The following is a 14,771-nucleotide window of genomic DNA, read 5'->3' on the forward strand; positions in this document are numbered from 1 at the left end:
AGAAGCTGGTATCACACATGACAGACTTAGATACACTGGCTGAGCAGACTGTATGTGACATTACTGACACAGTATAGAAAGAAGGTAAGTGCTACTAATAAGAATAATATGAGAATATTATAGCTATTATTACTAAATGGTGTGACATATACATATGGTGGTATATATATATATATATATATATATATATATATATATATATATATATATACATATACACATATATTCTAACCAATTTTACAATTTCCCCTAACTACATTTCTTTTTCTTACAAAATCTGGGAATTAGATTTTTTAGGGGGGAGGGGGGGGGATTAAGTGTGTAAATTACTGTCAAAATAACAGTAAAAAAATGACAACATAGAAGCAGGAGATAAGAGGGAGAATGTCCTGACGCCAGGATTATCGGCGGTGACCTTGTGCACGACCTGCGGGCTGGACACTGCCCATATATACCGCTGTATCCTGCAGGTGGAGCAGCATCAGAGCCGACCTGACCTGCGGAGCACACACAGCCCTCATCTCCAGATACAGAGAAGATGAAGTCCCTCAGCCTCTGCCTCCTCCTCCTCCTCTCCCTGATTGTCCACCAGGGGCTCAGCGCCTCCGCCATGGGGGTAAGTCCATTGCACTTTACTCTCTTTTATGTTGCTTTGATCACTATAATAGGAAATTCCTTATATAACAATCGTCTTTCATTATATCACAATGGAGATCCTTCCCGTAGGGGGCACCCTAGGCAGAATTTTTGGGGTAACTCTTACAGCCAAAGGGAATATTCCCAATTATAATATTACAATATTTAGTCTATTCTTGCTGTGGTGACAAGCTGTTAAATGTTAAAATCCTGTCCACCTGCAGCCACCACTAGGGGGCGCTTGCATGACACGGATTTATTATTGAGTTTATATAAGTCTATATACATACAGGCAGCATTTTATCATACAGCAACACATTTTGTAACAATTTATATGGTAACGAAAAGAAAATGATTCGCTGATAAAGCAGCTATGTCTATAGACGGGACTAATACCGATCACTATCATCTGTCTTCACAGCACAATGAAGCTGCAGATCCTGCAGATCATCTCACCAGCCCGGATGTGGTGGAGTCACATCTAGAGGTGAGTGTGTAGATATGTAGATATAGCTTAGCTCAGGTAGTTTGCTCCCTAGATCAGTTTGTGTGTGAGTGGGTGGGGAGTACTCTGATATGTAATGTTAATAGGTATACAGCTATTAGCTAAGAGACCCCTATATACTCTTGCATACAAAGGTGCATTTATGACAAATGACCATGTCTCTCTTGGTCTTCTGTAACAGTAGTTACCCCATTATTTCCTCCACCCAGTAGGTAATGCCATACTAGTGCCCCATAGAGTAGTCAGCCCCCCCAGTAGAGCCTCATATAGTAGACAGTCCCCCAATAGTGCCCCATATAGTAGTCAGTTCCCTCCAATAGTGCCCCATATAGTAGTCAGTTCCCTCCAATAGTGCCCCATATAGTAGTGAGTCCCCTCCAATAGTGCCCCATATAGTAGCCAGCCCCACAATAGTGCCCCATATAGTAGTCAGTTCCCTCCAATAGAGCCCCATATAGTATCCAGCCCCCCAATAGTGCCCCATTTAGTAGTCGGTCCCCTTTAATAGGCCCCATATAGTAGCCAGCCCCCCCAATAGAGCCCCATATAGTAGTCAGTTCCCTCCAATAGAGCCCCATATAGTATCCAGACCCCCAATAGTGCCCCATATAGAAGTCAGTCCCCTTTAATAGGCCACATATAGTAGCCAGCCCCCCAATAGAGCCCCATATAGTAGTCAGTCCCCTCCAATAGTGCCCCATATAGTAGCCAGCCCCACAACAGAGCCCCATATAGTAGCCAGCCCCCCAAAAGTGCCCCATATAGTAGTCAGTACCCTCCAATAGTGCCCCGTATAGTAGCCAGCCCCCCAATAGTGCCCCATATAGTAGTCAGTCCCCTCCAATAGTGCCCCATATAGTAGTCAGTCCCCTCCAATAGTGCCCCATATAGTAGTCAGTCCCCTCCAATAGTGCCCCATATAGTAGCCAGCCCCACAATAGTGCCCCATATAGTAGGCAGCCCCACAATAGAGCCCCATATAGTAGCCAGCCCCCCAATAGTGCCCCATATAGTAGTCAATCCCCTCCAATATTGCCCCATATAGTAGCCAGCCCCCCAATAGTGCCCATACTTCCCTTCATAGGTGAATTTGCTGGCCTGAACTTTCCCGACTCCCACGTTGACGCTCCTCCACCTGCAGGACACACCTGGCACAGGCAGGTTACAACTCTGTTACAACTCATTTCTAGGCTGCAGCTGGCATTAGGCCTGTTGCCAAGAAGTGAGTAGTAACAGAGGGCAGCGCGGTGTCCCGGCGCACGCAGCTTGGTGACGTCATCACACACGCTGCCTGTACCAGATGTGTCCTGCAGAAGATTGTAATATGGGCAGTCCAGACAGCCATGCAGATATGATATATTATTAGACTAGAATTAGCTGTGCTGCCCAATGGACGGGCCAGCACCAGGAAATCAATTTAATAATGACCGCACCAGGGGCCGGGGATTGCCATGCCTGGTATAGACGAAGCCATGATCAACCCAATCCTGGAGGTTGGGGAATAAGGAATTGTGTTGCTCAAGTCACAGGTTGGTCACTCTATTGCCAAAAGTTGAGGTCTCATAATGGAATGCAACCAAGCCAAGACCAACCCAAAAAAGCCAGATTGCTACAATTCTTGGAATATTCATAGGTCATCACAGTATCTCCAAAACATAAGGTCTAGTATCGGAAAATATCCACATGATAATTAAGCTATGACCCAGCCCTTAAAGCAGTATTCCACTCACCTATAACTTTTGATATGTTGTAGACCATGGTAAGATCAGCAATTCCTTCCATACTTGTTATTATCTAGTCAGTCTCCTTCCCCCAGTTCTGAGCTGCTGCTTTCTGCTGAAGACGCAAGAATCTGTGTGTTAGCTTCTCTCTCTGTCTCTCCCTCCTCCTCCTCCCTTTTGAGACGGCTGACATAAACAAGTCCCTGGCTGGCTGTATCTGCAACATTGTAGCATTCTTTGTAATTCTGGGAGGGTAAAACTGAGGCCAAGTTGCCAATTAACCCAATATGATTAACCCTCCCCAGCATTACAAAGAAGCTACAATGTTGCAGATAAAGCTAGTCAGGGACATGTTTAAATCAGCCGTCTCAGATGGGAGGAGGGGGAGACAGAAAAGCTCACACAGATTTTTACGTCTTCATCAGAAAGCAGCAGCTCAGAACTGGGGGAAGGAGACTCAATAGATAATAACAAGTATGGAAGGAATTGTTAGTCTTACTATGGGCAGCAACATATGAAAAGTTATGTTTAAGCAGATTACCCCTTTAAGGTTGATTTCGTCCCATGTTTCTCCAAATTTTGAGATGGTCATAGGTCAGTGTCTCCAAAAGCTGAGATCTTAGAATGGGATGTTTCCAAGCTATAGACCCGGCTGTGGTCTTCCCATCTGGAGATGGTCACTGGTCAAAGTATCTCCAAAAGATAAGGTCTAATGTAGCGGAATATCCAAGCTATAGACCAAGCTATGACAACAGAACCAGGTGACTCCAGGTCATAGGTCAATGCATTTACCAACACTGAGGTCTCATACAATCTATGGAGCTGATGTGTAGCATGCGGGGGGATGGACTGTAACAGTCTCTTCTTATTACAGGAGACTCTCCATAGAACCAAGCGCTTTTCCCACCTCTCCATCTGCCGCTTCTGCTGTGGCTGCTGCAAAGACAAAGAGTGCGGAATATGCTGCAAGACCTAAGATCCCAAATCCCACCGCACAACGGAGAGACCTGGTATCACAATGTATGAGACTGAAGGCTGTCACCCAACAATGTCATGGGGCACACAGTGGAAGATCCCGCCTGCCCTCGCTTTTCTGTATTTTTAGGAACATTTGGTAAATTGTCTACAAGAACCATGAAAAACATAATATCCTATTTATCAGCATCAAAACATTGAAGGATACTCTACCCAGTTAAGACATCTATGGGTTTATGGGCTTCTTAAAGGGGTAGTAGGAGTCACTTTATATATAGAATAATCTTGTATGTGCCTTTTTGCTGTATATAACAATCTGCTTAATGTGTAAGTTCACTGTTACCTTCCAGAATTGTTCCATTGTAAGGATCAATTTTACATCTGGAAAACCTAACTTTCATAAGAATTAGACACTGCCTCCGGAGGAGCAAAGGAGTACTGCATATATATGACGTTTTCCTCATTTTTTAATCCCACCTCTAGACTACTGATCATTCTCGGGGCCCCATTAGGACCGATTTCCACTGTAATAGTCATAGTGATATTCTGGTATGGAGGCTCAGGCCTCTCCTCTCATCTACCTCCGCCTCTGTATTTATATGTATTATATTAGCTGTGTTTCATGATGTTTATATTTTTGTACAGATTTTTTTCTATCTAATTGTTTTATTAGAGTATGAAACTAGATAACATTTAGTTTTCTGTAAAACCTTCAGGAAACCTCATGTATTTAGAGATTTCCAAATTTAGCTGCCAATAAAACCAAAAAGTGACATCTTTGGCGCCATCTTGAGGCTCAGAATGGGTTTACATGTTGAATTATCTGCAGCAGCTACCACTTGGTAATCCACCTTAAACTCATCTTCTCGTCTAATTATGCAGAACAGTAAGGACGCATGATTTTCATTGTTGCTAGGTCCCTCAATGACTCAGTGAGTGAGGGACTGAACATCTCATCTCGCTCCATATTTCTTCTTCTGCATTGGGTCTGTCTGTACAGTAACATTCATTGTGCTGGATTTGTAAATGTTTCTGCTAAATAAACTGAAGGTTACAGGAAAACAGAGCTGTGTGCTTCTTATTATATGATGTCTATCTATCTATCTATCTATCTATCTATCTATCTATCTATCTATCTATCTATCTATCTATCTATCTACCTTCTATTATCTATCTATCTCCTATCTATCTATCTATCTATCTATCTATCTATCTATCTATCTATCTATCTATCTCCTATCTATCTATCTATCTATCTATCTATCTATCATCTATCTCCTATCTATCTATCTATCTATCTATCTATTTATCTATCTCCTATCTATCTATCTATCTATCTATCTATCTATCTATCTATCATCTATCTCCTATCTATCTATCTATCTATCTATCTATCTATCTATCTATCTATCTATCTATCTATCATCTATCTCCTATCTATCTATCTATCTATCTATCTATCTATCTATTATCTATCATCTATCTATCTATCTATCTATCTATCTATCTATCTATCTATCTATCTATCTCCTATCTATCTATCTATCTATCTATCTATCTATTATCTATCTCCTATCTATCTATCTATCTATCTATCTATCTATCTATCTATCTATCTATCTATCTCCTATCTATCTATCTATCTATCTATCTATCTATCTATCTATCTATCTGTCTATCTCCTATCTATCTATCTATCTCCTATCTATCTATCTATCTATCTATCTATCTATCTGTCTATCTCCTATCTATCTATCTATCTATCTATCTAATAATAAAATCCGCAATGGAGTGCACTCTCTATAGATGAATCAGGGTGCCAGCGGCTGAAGACTGGATCCACGTCTTCCCTTATACAAAGAACAGAGTTCCGCTGCACTCCTTCGGTGAAAAAATAAGTGTTTTATTTCATAGCAAAAAGTTTACAAACTGCAACGTTTCAGTCTCATCACGAGACCTTTCTCAAGCATAGTGTAGTGAGTATCACATCATATTTATACACACATGTGTTAAATTCAATTAAGTGCCAATTAGCATAATAGACTTAGTTCAAACAAAATACATAGTAAGGTCCCGGTTAGGACAAAAATGGTGTCATCTGTATTGTCGCTGTGCTCTATATACAAAATTCATAATATTCATATTTGTGCAAAGTGACAAATTAAAATCATTCTTTAGTGTAGGGCGGAGTCAGCCACCATTCGCCACTGCTTTGGTTCATGAATCCAAGGTACGGCCCTCTTCATGTCGTTCAATCAAATCACCATATAGGCGCCTGCGTGTACATCTCCTCACTGGGCACCAACTTTGTAAATGGATATACAAGTGTTGTCATGGGCGGTCCTAGGGGAGCACGTCATCATAATACAAACATTCCGGTAAGAAGAGTGGTAAGTACATCTGTTGCACGATCTTATCCTGAGTTAAGTGTCAATCTGAACACTGCTCTATTAGGGATCCTGGGGAGAAAACTACATGGAACTCCATCCTTAATACTCTGGGTTTTCTGGCCTGACACCACGTCCAAGGTGCACGCACCATGGCGCGGTGAAAGTGTCAGAAAAAGGGTGTCTCAACTGTTTCACAATAAAGTGACACAGGAGGCTCCCCATTCAACTTGCCCAAACCCAAAAATTAGTAGTAGTAGCTCCTCCCTAACCCTACTGGATAATATTTTCCACCGGTTTAGATGCGTTGTCCCCTTTTGTAATTGAAGGTCTAGCAGTGGTTCATGGTGGTTTTCTCACGCTCCATGTAAATTCTAGGAAAAAGAAAAAAGAAAGGATATGAATACTCATATAGCACCAGAGTACAAGACAGAATAATTGGATCAATGCCAGAGGACAACCTCATTGGGAAAACCGACAAATTATTTATACATCTTGACATTAATTTTAAACTCCACGTTTAGACCATATGGCTGAAGTGTATTTAAACGGAAAATCCATGATAATTCACGTTTTTTTAAAATTGTTACACGATCACCTCCCCTTTGTGGTTGAGGAATATGATCCAGGATCATGAACCTTAGATCCTTTTCACTGTGTCCCATCTCAGAAAAATGCTTGGACACAGGAAGGTCCATTCTCCCCTTTCTGATAGAGTATCGATGTTGGTTCAATCTAGTGCGCATGTCACAAGTAGTCTCCCCTACGTATAGCAACTTGCAGGGGCACCAAAGTACATATATGATCCACTTGGAGGTACAGGTGAGATAAAATCTAATATCATAGACTCTATTGGTTTGTGGATGTACAAATTCTGGACCCCTCACCATGTAGGTACATGTTAAGCATTGTCTACATGGATAAGAACCTTTGCCCTTAACCATAAGATACTGCTGTCCAGTTCTATCATGTTTTTTAATATCTGTTTTAACCAGTTTGTCCTTCAGACTAGTTCCTCTTCTGTATGACATGAGAGGAGGACATTGGAATTCATCAAGCGCATGAAAACTACGCTTGACGATATTCCAATGTTGTCTGATAATGTCTGCAATTTTTGGAGAGAGATCAGTATATACTGACACAAAGGGGATTCTCTTAATCTTCTCTTTGGTTTGGATGGTTTCAGTATTGTACAACTTTTCTCTATGTTTTTTCAACAGATCATCAGGGTAACCCCTTCTCTGGAACTCTTCTGTCATCTGATTTAATGTAATCTCAAGTCTATCAGGTAAGTTGGTGATACGTTTTGCCCTTAGCATCTGGCTAAAGGGAAGACTCCTGACCATCGGTCTAGGGTGACAGCTATTGTAATGTAAGCACATGTTGATGTCAGTCTCTTTTCTATACATCTTAGTGTTCAGTATGCCATCCTGTAGGGTCAGTTTTACATCTAAAAAGTTAATTTCATCTCTGGAGTATGTCAATGTGAACTGTATGTTGGTATCTATACTATTTAGGAACGCATGAAACTCTTTCAATGCGTCCTCACTGCCAGTCCAAATGAGGAAGACGTCGTCGATGAATCTCCACCACCCCAGAACTTGTCTGAAGTGGTGGGATCCAGCGACGACATCCTCCTCCATCACCGCAATGCAAATGTTTGCGAAAGTGGGGGCTACATTAGCCCCCATCGCCACGCCTCTCTTTTGTAAGTACAGTGTGCCGTCAAAAACAAAGTAGTTGTTACCCAGAACCAAATTAAGAAGTTCTACAATAAAACCTTGTGCCGCGGTGGAAATATTCAGTTTATTCAATCTACTCTTGACTGCCGTCATCCCCAATTCATGTGTGATCGACGTATAAAGACTTACTATGTCGAATGAGGCTAAGATACTTTGTGGAGGAATTATAAGACTTTTGATTTTTTCTAAGAAATCTCCTGTGTCTCTAATGTAAGAGTTGGTATTAGTGGCCAGAGGTCTGAGTGCACGGTCCAAAAAAATTGAAGCATGTTGTAATACAGAATCCCTACTGGAGACAATAGGTCTTCCAGGAGGGCTCTGTAAATTTTTGTGGATCTTAGGTAAAAAATAAATGACCGGTGTCACTGGTTGTTTGACTATCAAAAATTCTGCCAGTCCTTCATCAATAATTTTCTCATCTGTTGCCTTTGTAACAATTTCTGACAACATTGTCTCAATACAGTGTCTGGGATCCCTTTGTAAAATGGTGTATACGTCCCTATCCCCCAATTGTCTCAATGCCTCTTGTACATATTTATCCCTGTCCATGACCACGATGGCGCCCCCCTTATCGGCAGGTTTAATAACCACATCGTGGTCATGGACCAGGGAATCCAAAGCTTCCCGATCAGCAGTACTCATGTTAGGGAACAGGACATTGTGTCTTTCATAGGTATCCCTAAGTGTAGCAATGTCCCTCCTAACCAACGCAGTGTATGTCTCCACCGCAGGAGACAATGTTGGTGGCTGAAATTCACTCACATTGTACAAATTAAGAGCTTTAGAGGTGAAAATACATTCATTATCTTTAACAGATACAACATCAGTTTTACTCGCAAACCAGACTTTTAAATTAATACGTCTAAAAAACTGTGATAGATCTAATTCTAATTGGAACCAGTCCACTGGTGAACTGGGGCAAAAATTTAACCCTTTTTGTAATAAACACATTTGTGAATTTGTAAGTGTACGAGAGGAAATATTTACCACGACTTGGCGGTCTCTTTCCTCAGACTGACAGTTCTGGGGGTTACTGGTTTGGTACTCCTCGAGCCCATGCGTTTTCTTGTTGTTCCTGTGTCTCCCGCGTCCTCCCCTTCTTGTGGGACGTCTGAACGTTGACCTAAAAAAACGTCTCCTTCTTCAACCGTTGATTTTTTCTTTTGTATCTTCTTAGTGTCCTTGTTGTCATCTTTAAATCTTTTTGATTTGTCCCTCTGTTGTGTGTCCTGATTCCGGAATCAGGACACACAACAGAGGGACAAATCAAAAAGATTTAAAGATGACAACAAGGACACTAAGAAGATACAAAAGAAAAAATCAACGGTTGAAGAAGGAGACGTTTTTTTAGGTCAACGTTCAGACGTCCCACAAGAAGGGGAGGACGCGGGAGACACAGGAACAACAAGAAAACGCATGGGCTCGAGGAGTACCAAACCAGTAACCCCCAGAACTGTCAGTCTGAGGAAAGAGACCGCCAAGTCGTGGTAAATATTTCCTCTCGTACACTTACAAATTCACAAATGTGTTTATTACAAAAAGGGTTAAATTTTTGCCCCAGTTCACCAGTGGACTGGTTCCAATTAGAATTAGATCTATCACAGTTTTTTAGACGTATTAATTTAAAAGTCTGGTTTGCGAGTAAAACTGATGTTGTATCTGTTAAAGATAATGAATGTATTTTCACCTCTAAAGCTCTTAATTTGTACAATGTGAGTGAATTTCAGCCACCAACATTGTCTCCTGCGGTGGAGACATACACTGCGTTGGTTAGGAGGGACATTGCTACACTTAGGGATACCTATGAAAGACACAATGTCCTGTTCCCTAACATGAGTACTGCTGATCGGGAAGCTTTGGATTCCCTGGTCCATGACCACGATGTGGTTATTAAACCTGCCGATAAGGGGGGCGCCATCGTGGTCATGGACAGGGATAAATATGTACAAGAGGCATTGAGACAATTGGGGGATAGGGACGTATACACCATTTTACAAAGGGATCCCAGACACTGTATTGAGACAATGTTGTCAGAAATTGTTACAAAGGCAACAGATGAGAAAATTATTGATGAAGGACTGGCAGAATTTTTGATAGTCAAACAACCAGTGACACCGGTCATTTATTTTTTACCTAAGATCCACAAAAATTTACAGAGCCCTCCTGGAAGACCTATTGTCTCCAGTAGGGATTCTGTATTACAACATGCTTCAATTTTTTTGGACCGTGCACTCAGACCTCTGGCCACTAATACCAACTCTTACATTAGAGACACAGGAGATTTCTTAGAAAAAATCAAAAGTCTTATAATTCCTCCACAAAGTATCTTAGCCTCATTCGACATAGTAAGTCTTTATACGTCGATCACACATGAATTGGGGATGACGGCAGTCAAGAGTAGATTGAATAAACTGAATATTTCCACCGCGGCACAAGGTTTTATTGTAGAACTTCTTAATTTGGTTCTGGGTAACAACTACTTTGTTTTTGACGGCACACTGTACTTACAAAAGAGAGGCGTGGCGATGGGGGCTAATGTAGCCCCCACTTTCGCAAACATTTGCATTGCGGTGATGGAGGAGGATGTCGTCGCTGGATCCCACCACTTCAGACAAGTTCTGGGGTGGTGGAGATTCATCGACGACGTCTTCCTCATTTGGACTGGCAGTGAGGACGCATTGAAAGAGTTTCATGCGTTCCTAAATAGTATAGATACCAACATACAGTTCACATTGACATACTCCAGAGATGAAATTAACTTTTTAGATGTAAAACTGACCCTACAGGATGGCATACTGAACACTAAGATGTATAGAAAAGAGACTGACATCAACATGTGCTTACATTACAATAGCTGTCACCCTAGACCGATGGTCAGGAGTCTTCCCTTTAGCCAGATGCTAAGGGCAAAACGTATCACCAACTTACCTGATAGACTTGAGATTACATTAAATCAGATGACAGAAGAGTTCCAGAGAAGGGGTTACCCTGATGATCTGTTGAAAAAACATAGAGAAAAGTTGTACAATACTGAAACCATCCAAACCAAAGAGAAGATTAAGAGAATCCCCTTTGTGTCAGTATATACTGATCTCTCTCCAAAAATTGCAGACATTATCAGACAACATTGGAATATCGTCAAGCGTAGTTTTCATGCGCTTGATGAATTCCAATGTCCTCCTCTCATGTCATACAGAAGAGGAACTAGTCTGAAGGACAAACTGGTTAAAACAGATATTAAAAAACATGATAGAACTGGACAGCAGTATCTTATGGTTAAGGGCAAAGGTTCTTATCCATGTAGACAATGCTTAACATGTACCTACATGGTGAGGGGTCCAGAATTTGTACATCCACAAACCAATAGAGTCTATGATATTAGATTTTATCTCACCTGTACCTCCAAGTGGATCATATATGTACTTTGGTGCCCCTGCAAGTTGCTATACGTAGGGGAGACTACTTGTGACATGCGCACTAGATTGAACCAACATCGATACTCTATCAGAAAGGGGAGAATGGACCTTCCTGTGTCCAAGCATTTTTCTGAGATGGGACACAGTGAAAAGGATCTAAGGTTCATGATCCTGGATCATATTCCTCAACCACAAAGGGGAGGTGATCGTGTAACAATTTTAAAAAAACGTGAATTATCATGGATTTTCCGTTTAAATACACTTCAGCCATATGGTCTAAACGTGGAGTTTAAAATTAATGTCAAGATGTATAAATAATTTGTCGGTTTTCCCAATGAGGTTGTCCTCTGGCATTGATCCAATTATTCTGTCTTGTACTCTGGTGCTATATGAGTATTCATATCCTTTCTTTTTTCTTTTTCCTAGAATTTACATGGAGCGTGAGAAAACCACCATGAACCACTGCTAGACCTTCAATTACAAAAGGGGACAACGCATCTAAACCGGTGGAAAATATTATCCAGTAGGGTTAGGGAGGAGCTACTACTACTAATTTTTGGGTTTGGGCAAGTTGAATGGGGAGCCTCCTGTGTCACTTTATTGTGAAACAGTTGAGACACCCTTTTTCTGACACTTTCACCGCGCCATGGTGCGTGCACCTTGGACGTGGTGTCAGGCCAGAAAACCCAGAGTATTAAGGATGGAGTTCCATGTAGTTTTCTCCCCAGGATCCCTAATAGAGCAGTGTTCAAATTGACACTTAACTCAGGATAAGATCGTGCAACAGATGTACTTACCACTCTTCTTACCGGAATGTTTGTATTATGATGACGTGCTCCCCTAGGACCGCCCATGACAACACTTGTATATCCATTTACAAAGTTGGTGCCCAGTGAGGAGATGTACACGCAGGCGCCTATATGGTGATTTGATTGAACGACATGAAGAGGGCCGTACCTTGGATTCATGAACCAAAGCAGTGGCGAATGGTGGCTGACTCCGCCCTACACTAAAGAATGATTTTAATTTGTCACTTTGCACAAATATGAATATTATGAATTTTGTATATAGAGCACAGCGACAATACAGATGACACCATTTTTGTCCTAACCGGGACCTTACTATGTATTTTGTTTGAACTAAGTCTATTATGCTAATTGGCACTTAATTGAATTTAACACATGTGTGTATAAATATGATGTGATACTCACTACACTATGCTTGAGAAAGGTCTCGTGATGAGACTGAAACGTTGCAGTTTGTAAACTTTTTGCTATGAAATAAAACACTTATTTTTTCACCGAAGGAGTGCAGCGGAACTCTGTTCTTTATCTATCTATCTATCTATCTATCTATCTAGAAAAAGTATTGCAGATGCAGCACTTAAAGTAAAATCTTAAAGGTGGGTGCCAACGATGTCCACAATAGAACCAACCGTGGAGACTGGATGTAGAAGGTAAATCACTGCAGCACTCCCACAGGTGTGGGAGCAATAAACTCACCTGTTTGGTTTCATTCGGAGTGCTGCGGTGATTTACCTTCTATATCTATCTAGGTAGAATAGCACAACCCAGAACAAAGTTACAAACAGTCTGGAATTTGCTAGGACTCTGCCAAAATTTTAAGAGACGGTCCTGGCAAATGACTGTCCTGGGCACATCCTGGTAAGTGCCTTGCCCCTGAATTAAAAAATTATTGGTGATGTAATTGTCACTATTTACTGTACAAGAGCCCAGACCCTGTATAGATTGCTGCTTACTATTTGGCCTCCAGCGATCTATATATTCCCCTTTTGGCCCCCAGCAATCAACGATCTACAGTACATGTCATCTTTAAGGCAGGCCGCTGCTTAGCCCCCCCCTCAGAGTGTGTAATATTCTAGAGTTTTTAAAATACTGGGGGCCTAATGCTGGGGTGTGTAATGTGCTGGGGCCTAATGCTGGGGTGTGTAATGTGCTGGGGTCTAATACTGGGGTGTGTAATATACTGGGGATCTGATACTGGGGCTGGGGTGTGTCATGTGCTGGGGTCTGATATTGGGGTGTGTCATGTGCTGGGGTCTGATACTGGGGTGTGTAATAAGAGACTATGGGGAGGGCTGGCTACTATATAAGACTATTGGGAGAGCTGGCTACTATATGGGACACTTGGGGGGGGGGGCTGGTACTATATGATACTATTGGGGAGGACTGGCTACTATATAAGAGACTATGGAAAGGCCTGGCTACTATAGGAGACTATGGGAACAGCTTGTTACTATATAAGACTATTGGGGAGGACTGGCTACTACAGTATATGAGACTATTGGGGGGGGGGCTGGCTACTATATGAGATAACTGGGGAGGGCTAGGTACTATATAAGAGACTGTGAGGAGGGCTGGCTATTATATGAGACTATTGGGGAGGGCTGGCTACTATATGAGACTATGGGGGAGGGCTGGCTACTATATGAGACTATGGGGGAGGGCTGGCTACTATATGAGACTATTGGGAACGGCTGGCTACTATATGGGACACTTGGGGGGGGGCTGGCTACTATATGAGACTATGGGGGAGGGCTGGCTACTATATGAGACTATTGGGAACGGCTGGCTACTATATGAGACTATGGGGGAGGGCTGGCTACTATATGAGACTATGGGGGAGGGCTGGCTACTATATGAGACTATTGGGGAGGGCTGGCTACTATATGAGACTATGGGGGAGGGCTGGCTACTATATGAGACTATTGGGGAGGGCTGTCTACTATATGAGACAATTGGGAACGGCTGGCTACTATATGGGACACTTGGGGGGGGGGCTGGCTACTATTTGGGCACTATTGGGAGGGCTGGCTAATATGTGGGTTGGGTTGGCTACTACATGAGGTAATATTGGGTAGTTGGCTATTACATGGGTTGGTGTTTAATCATTTCATAGCAATTTATCATGTCATTTATCATAGTGCACGGGGCTGGGAGACGCACACCACTGACAGTGCCAGGAACAACGCATTCGCCCTTCAATAAATATCATGGTTGGCCTACGACTTCGTCCAATTTTTGAATTTTGGCCCACTGTGTATTTGAGTTTGACACCCCTGTATTAGATGGCCCGACAAGTGGGCTGCATGGACATTGTTAGTGATGTCCATGCAGCCCTTGCCCAAACACCAAATACCTTACCTCTCCCTACTCCTGGATCAGGAAGCTGCGGAGCACAAGAGAGAAGACTGGGAGTGGGGAGAGGTAAGGTATCAGGTGTTTGGGCAATCGTCAGCTGTAGGCCACATAGCTGTGCACGGTCGGCGCCCAAAGATTTTAGGTCTAACCCAGTGATGAAATGATCATCGGCTGATCGATGTCTCTATTACTCGGAGCGTTAATGTAACAGGGCCCTTAGCCGGTCTT

At 42.2% G+C, this 14,771-nt stretch overlaps 1 protein-coding gene across 1 annotated transcript; it reads left to right on the top strand.

The window, feature by feature from the left end:
- Positions 1-458: 458 nt before the first annotated feature.
- HAMP (hepcidin antimicrobial peptide) lies at positions 459-4,899 on the top strand. The gene is made up of 3 exons (XM_069948456.1): positions 459-616; positions 1,058-1,123; positions 3,737-4,899. The coding sequence occupies exons 1-3, from the start codon at positions 539-541 to the stop codon at positions 3,836-3,838; spliced, it is 246 nt and encodes an 81-aa protein (XP_069804557.1). The 5' UTR covers positions 459-538; the 3' UTR covers positions 3,839-4,899.
- The last annotated feature ends 9,872 nt before the right edge of the window (positions 4,900-14,771 follow it).

Source organism: Dendropsophus ebraccatus, chromosome 12, assembly GCF_027789765.1.
Source record: "Dendropsophus ebraccatus isolate aDenEbr1 chromosome 12, aDenEbr1.pat, whole genome shotgun sequence".
Lineage (NCBI taxonomy): Eukaryota > Metazoa > Chordata > Amphibia > Anura > Hylidae > Dendropsophus > Dendropsophus ebraccatus.

Coding starts and splice junctions, on each gene's coding strand:
- HAMP (XM_069948456.1), top strand. CDS start 539: ATGAAGTCCCTCAGCCTCTGCCTCCTCCTCCTCCTCTCCCTGATTGTC. Junction 617..1,057: donor TCAGCGCCTCCGCCATGGGG/GTAAGTCCATTG, acceptor CTGTCTTCACAG/CACAATGAAGCTGCAGATCC. Junction 1,124..3,736: donor TGGTGGAGTCACATCTAGAG/GTGAGTGTGTAG, acceptor TTCTTATTACAG/GAGACTCTCCATAGAACCAA.